This window comes from Solanum tuberosum, unplaced genomic scaffold (genome assembly GCF_000226075.1).
Source record: "Solanum tuberosum cultivar DM 1-3 516 R44 unplaced genomic scaffold, SolTub_3.0 scf00060, whole genome shotgun sequence".
In the NCBI taxonomy this organism is placed as follows: domain Eukaryota; kingdom Viridiplantae; phylum Streptophyta; class Magnoliopsida; order Solanales; family Solanaceae; genus Solanum; species Solanum tuberosum.
Window position 1 is genome coordinate 725,097 of NW_006238985.1, and position 3,192 is coordinate 728,288.

General features: G+C 37.6%; 1 protein-coding gene across 1 annotated transcript; it reads left to right on the forward strand.

Moving 5' to 3' along the window:
* The first annotated feature begins 684 nt into the window (after positions 1 to 684).
* LOC102583272 (auxin-repressed 12.5 kDa protein-like) lies at positions 685 to 2,722 on the forward strand. Its single transcript, NM_001288494.1, is given in 3 exon segments — positions 685 to 886; positions 1,327 to 1,488; positions 2,336 to 2,722. Coding segments are annotated over 3 exon segments (387 nt in total). The 5' UTR covers positions 685 to 771; the 3' UTR covers positions 2,446 to 2,722.
* Positions 2,723 to 3,192: the final 470 nt, after the last annotated feature.

Here is a 3,192-nt window from a genome sequence, read left to right on the forward strand (position 1 = left end):
CCAGGTGAATTCACTATCAGAGAAATCAGTAAACACAAAAGTAGAATTCATTGACTAACTAAATAGTTTCTAAATAAAATAATATTCCATCTTTTTTCGAAGGGAAAAAATCACACAACTGAAAATAGTCCATTATCATTACTAATAAAAGAAAAGAAATAAAATAAATTATTTTAACGACAATAATCTCACAAAAATAATATGTATACAGTCTTTTTCTTATTTTATAGCAATAAAAAGATTATTTTGGAAAAATGATCGACTAAACTCAAGTAAAAACAAAGTCTAAATATAACAAGAAATATTAACGACTTATCCAGAACATTTCCGGGTCAATCTCAATACCCAAAACCCAATTCACCATTATCTGGATAAAATAAAGGACATATCCGACATTTCATCCGGATAACGACCGATCACGTGACATTCTTGATCAGCTCAATGTTCATGAGCCACGTGGCTAAAAGCCAAAGGTAGAAAGACGCCGGCTTTGTCACGTCGATCTTATCTCCATATACGTGCTCTTAAATCCAACCGTCCATTTCATCTCAGATCTGAAAGATTAAAATCAACGGCCTATAACCGATCTTATCCCACAAACCTGCAAAAGCCTTTACGCTTCAGCCGTCAATAAATATCAGTCCCCATAGCATCACTCACTCCCTATAGAACACAACAAGCCGAGAAAGTTCAATCCCAGCGGACGCAGAATTTCCTTTTTATTCTTCTCTTCTTCTCCCCTTAACGTGTGCCGATTGGCTAACCTGCACCATGAGCTTACTTGACAAGCTCTGGGACGACACCGTTGCCGGTCCCCTGCCAGATAGTGGCCTCGGGAAACTCCGGAAGTATTCGACTTTTAGTCCGCGTTCAAATTCCGGCAAGGGTACGCTTTTGTTGCTATCTTTCGCCGGCGTTTGCTGATCTCTATTACTAATAACAAACAATAATCAGTACTATATATTATTATTGGCTTATCAAATCTGTGTTAATCTGAATTATAACTTACTATAACGTATTATATTTATCTGTGAACGTTCACAAATTAGTGCGATTTAAATTAGGCTATCTATTATTTTTTTCAAGGAGATCTGATCAGTAATTTTCTATAATTGACTAAAATATATATGTTAATTTCTGTCTCAATTTGAATGCTGAAATTGAAAGATACTTTTTCCGAAATAAGGACTGGAAGATTGCTTATCAAAAAGAGAAGAAAATAAGGCGATTTTGATAGATAGATAATTTGATCTGAGGATTCTGCAATTTTCGCTACCGAAAATATATTCGATTCTCATGAAGCATTTTTTTTTCATTTTGCTTCAGAATCAGAAGTTTCAACACCGAGATCCTTCACTGAGGAAGCAAGTGAGGACGCGGTGAAGGTGACTAGAAGTATCATGATAGTAAAGCCTTCCGGGAGTCAGAATAGAGATTCACCTCCCGTTTCTCCGGCCGGTACTACTCCTCCGGTATCTCCTTTTGCCGGTAAGCTGTCACTTTCTGTGATTAGTTTTCCGATCTAACTCGTTCCTACTACCTGTTTTCCCGTCGTCGCTTCGGCGGCTGCATCGCCGGCTTTTACCATTAGAATAATTTGTTCGATTCTTAACCGAAAGTACCCTCCAAGAAAGGAGGAGAAAAACAAATCTAGAAGAATCTTATAAGGTTATTATTGTCAATTCGTTTTGGGAAGGATCATTTGGACATATAGGGTCTTGGGGTAAATATGTAATTTTCTTTAATTGACGTAACTTAGCGGATAATGCGAAGCAATAATGCAGATATTAGGTGGACGCAATTATTTTAATATGGTGGTGGTCCACTTAGATAGTGATATCCTTTCTAGAGTCCATTGATGTGTTTAAAAGACAAAATTTGTGTTCGGCCACACCCCTCCACATATACGTACGGTAGCAACTGTGCATGGCTGCTTAGCTTACATATATACCCCTAAAATTGAATAATTAGCTATTCATCTAACAGTTTGGATAGTGGTCCAGTTTACTTTGATTCTCTTAATCTGCTCATGACTTGGCCCACGTTGCCATTTTGGTCAAAACATCAATTTAGAAATGAAGGACCCCTATATATCCTGACCTTTCAGATATATGTGTAGTTAAGTGGATAATATATGTTGGAGTTCTTTGTCTTTTTAAAGTTTTGAGCGATTATTTTAGTGGTCTTATAATTGGAACGACCTGATAATAGTGGAAGTGTAGCAATTACTTTGTTGGATAAATATAATACAGGGAGTTTCTTCTAGCTAGTTACATGCATGGTGAGTACTCTGTAGAGTGAGACTAATTATTTGATGTGTAATGATGATGATCAGGTTCCGCTGGAAGAGAAGCATTTCGGTTCCGGCGGCGATCAGTATCATTTGCTTACGAGAATGCCAGTGGGGTTGGACCCAGAAGCCCTCGTCCTCCTTACGACCTGTGAGATGTAGTCGGGTTCTCTTTTTTTGTTATCCCTCTTGAGGCGGCTGAATGTAGTATAGCTAGTCGACATACTCAACATGTTCCTGGTTGAGAATGTTGTTTTGTGTGGACTTGTGGCAGGTGGTGTTTTGTTTGCTTAATTTTGTAAATAGTGCAAGTGGTTCTTCATCTTGCAGATGTTGTGACGAAGGTTTAGCACAAAGATGTAAGGTCCAAGTTCGTCATGTATTCTGCTTTGTATTACGAGTTTCCCTTCTAATGTTATTTTGGTTTTCTTATCTCCGAAATGTTTTTTTTTTTGGTTTCCACCAGATGTGTTGTACCTATATTATTGGAGTCCGATTAAATCTAGATCTGCGCTGAAAGTCCCACTTTGTGGGGTAAAGCGCTCCCTAATAAAGGTGATGTCCGTATCCACTAAGAGCGATGACTTGAGCTCGATACCTCTAAGGCTCTAATTAAGAATGAAAGAGTACTTATTACTCTTATCATAACTTTGTTTGGTGTTCAAAAGTGTTGGGAGTAATAATTTGACCTTTCGTTAGATTCTTTATTTGGTCTTGATCAGCATACAATGGGTCTTTGTGAGATGGCGAAAGAAGAAACAAATATCTCAACTTTAGTCAAACTAGGAACGAATGGGTGAAGAGAGAAAGAAGCGTACGCAAATGGCTATGGAGATTTTATTGAGGATTTTTGTCAAAACACTTGAATAAACCGATGTTAGCATTAATGCGTTCACTTTCTT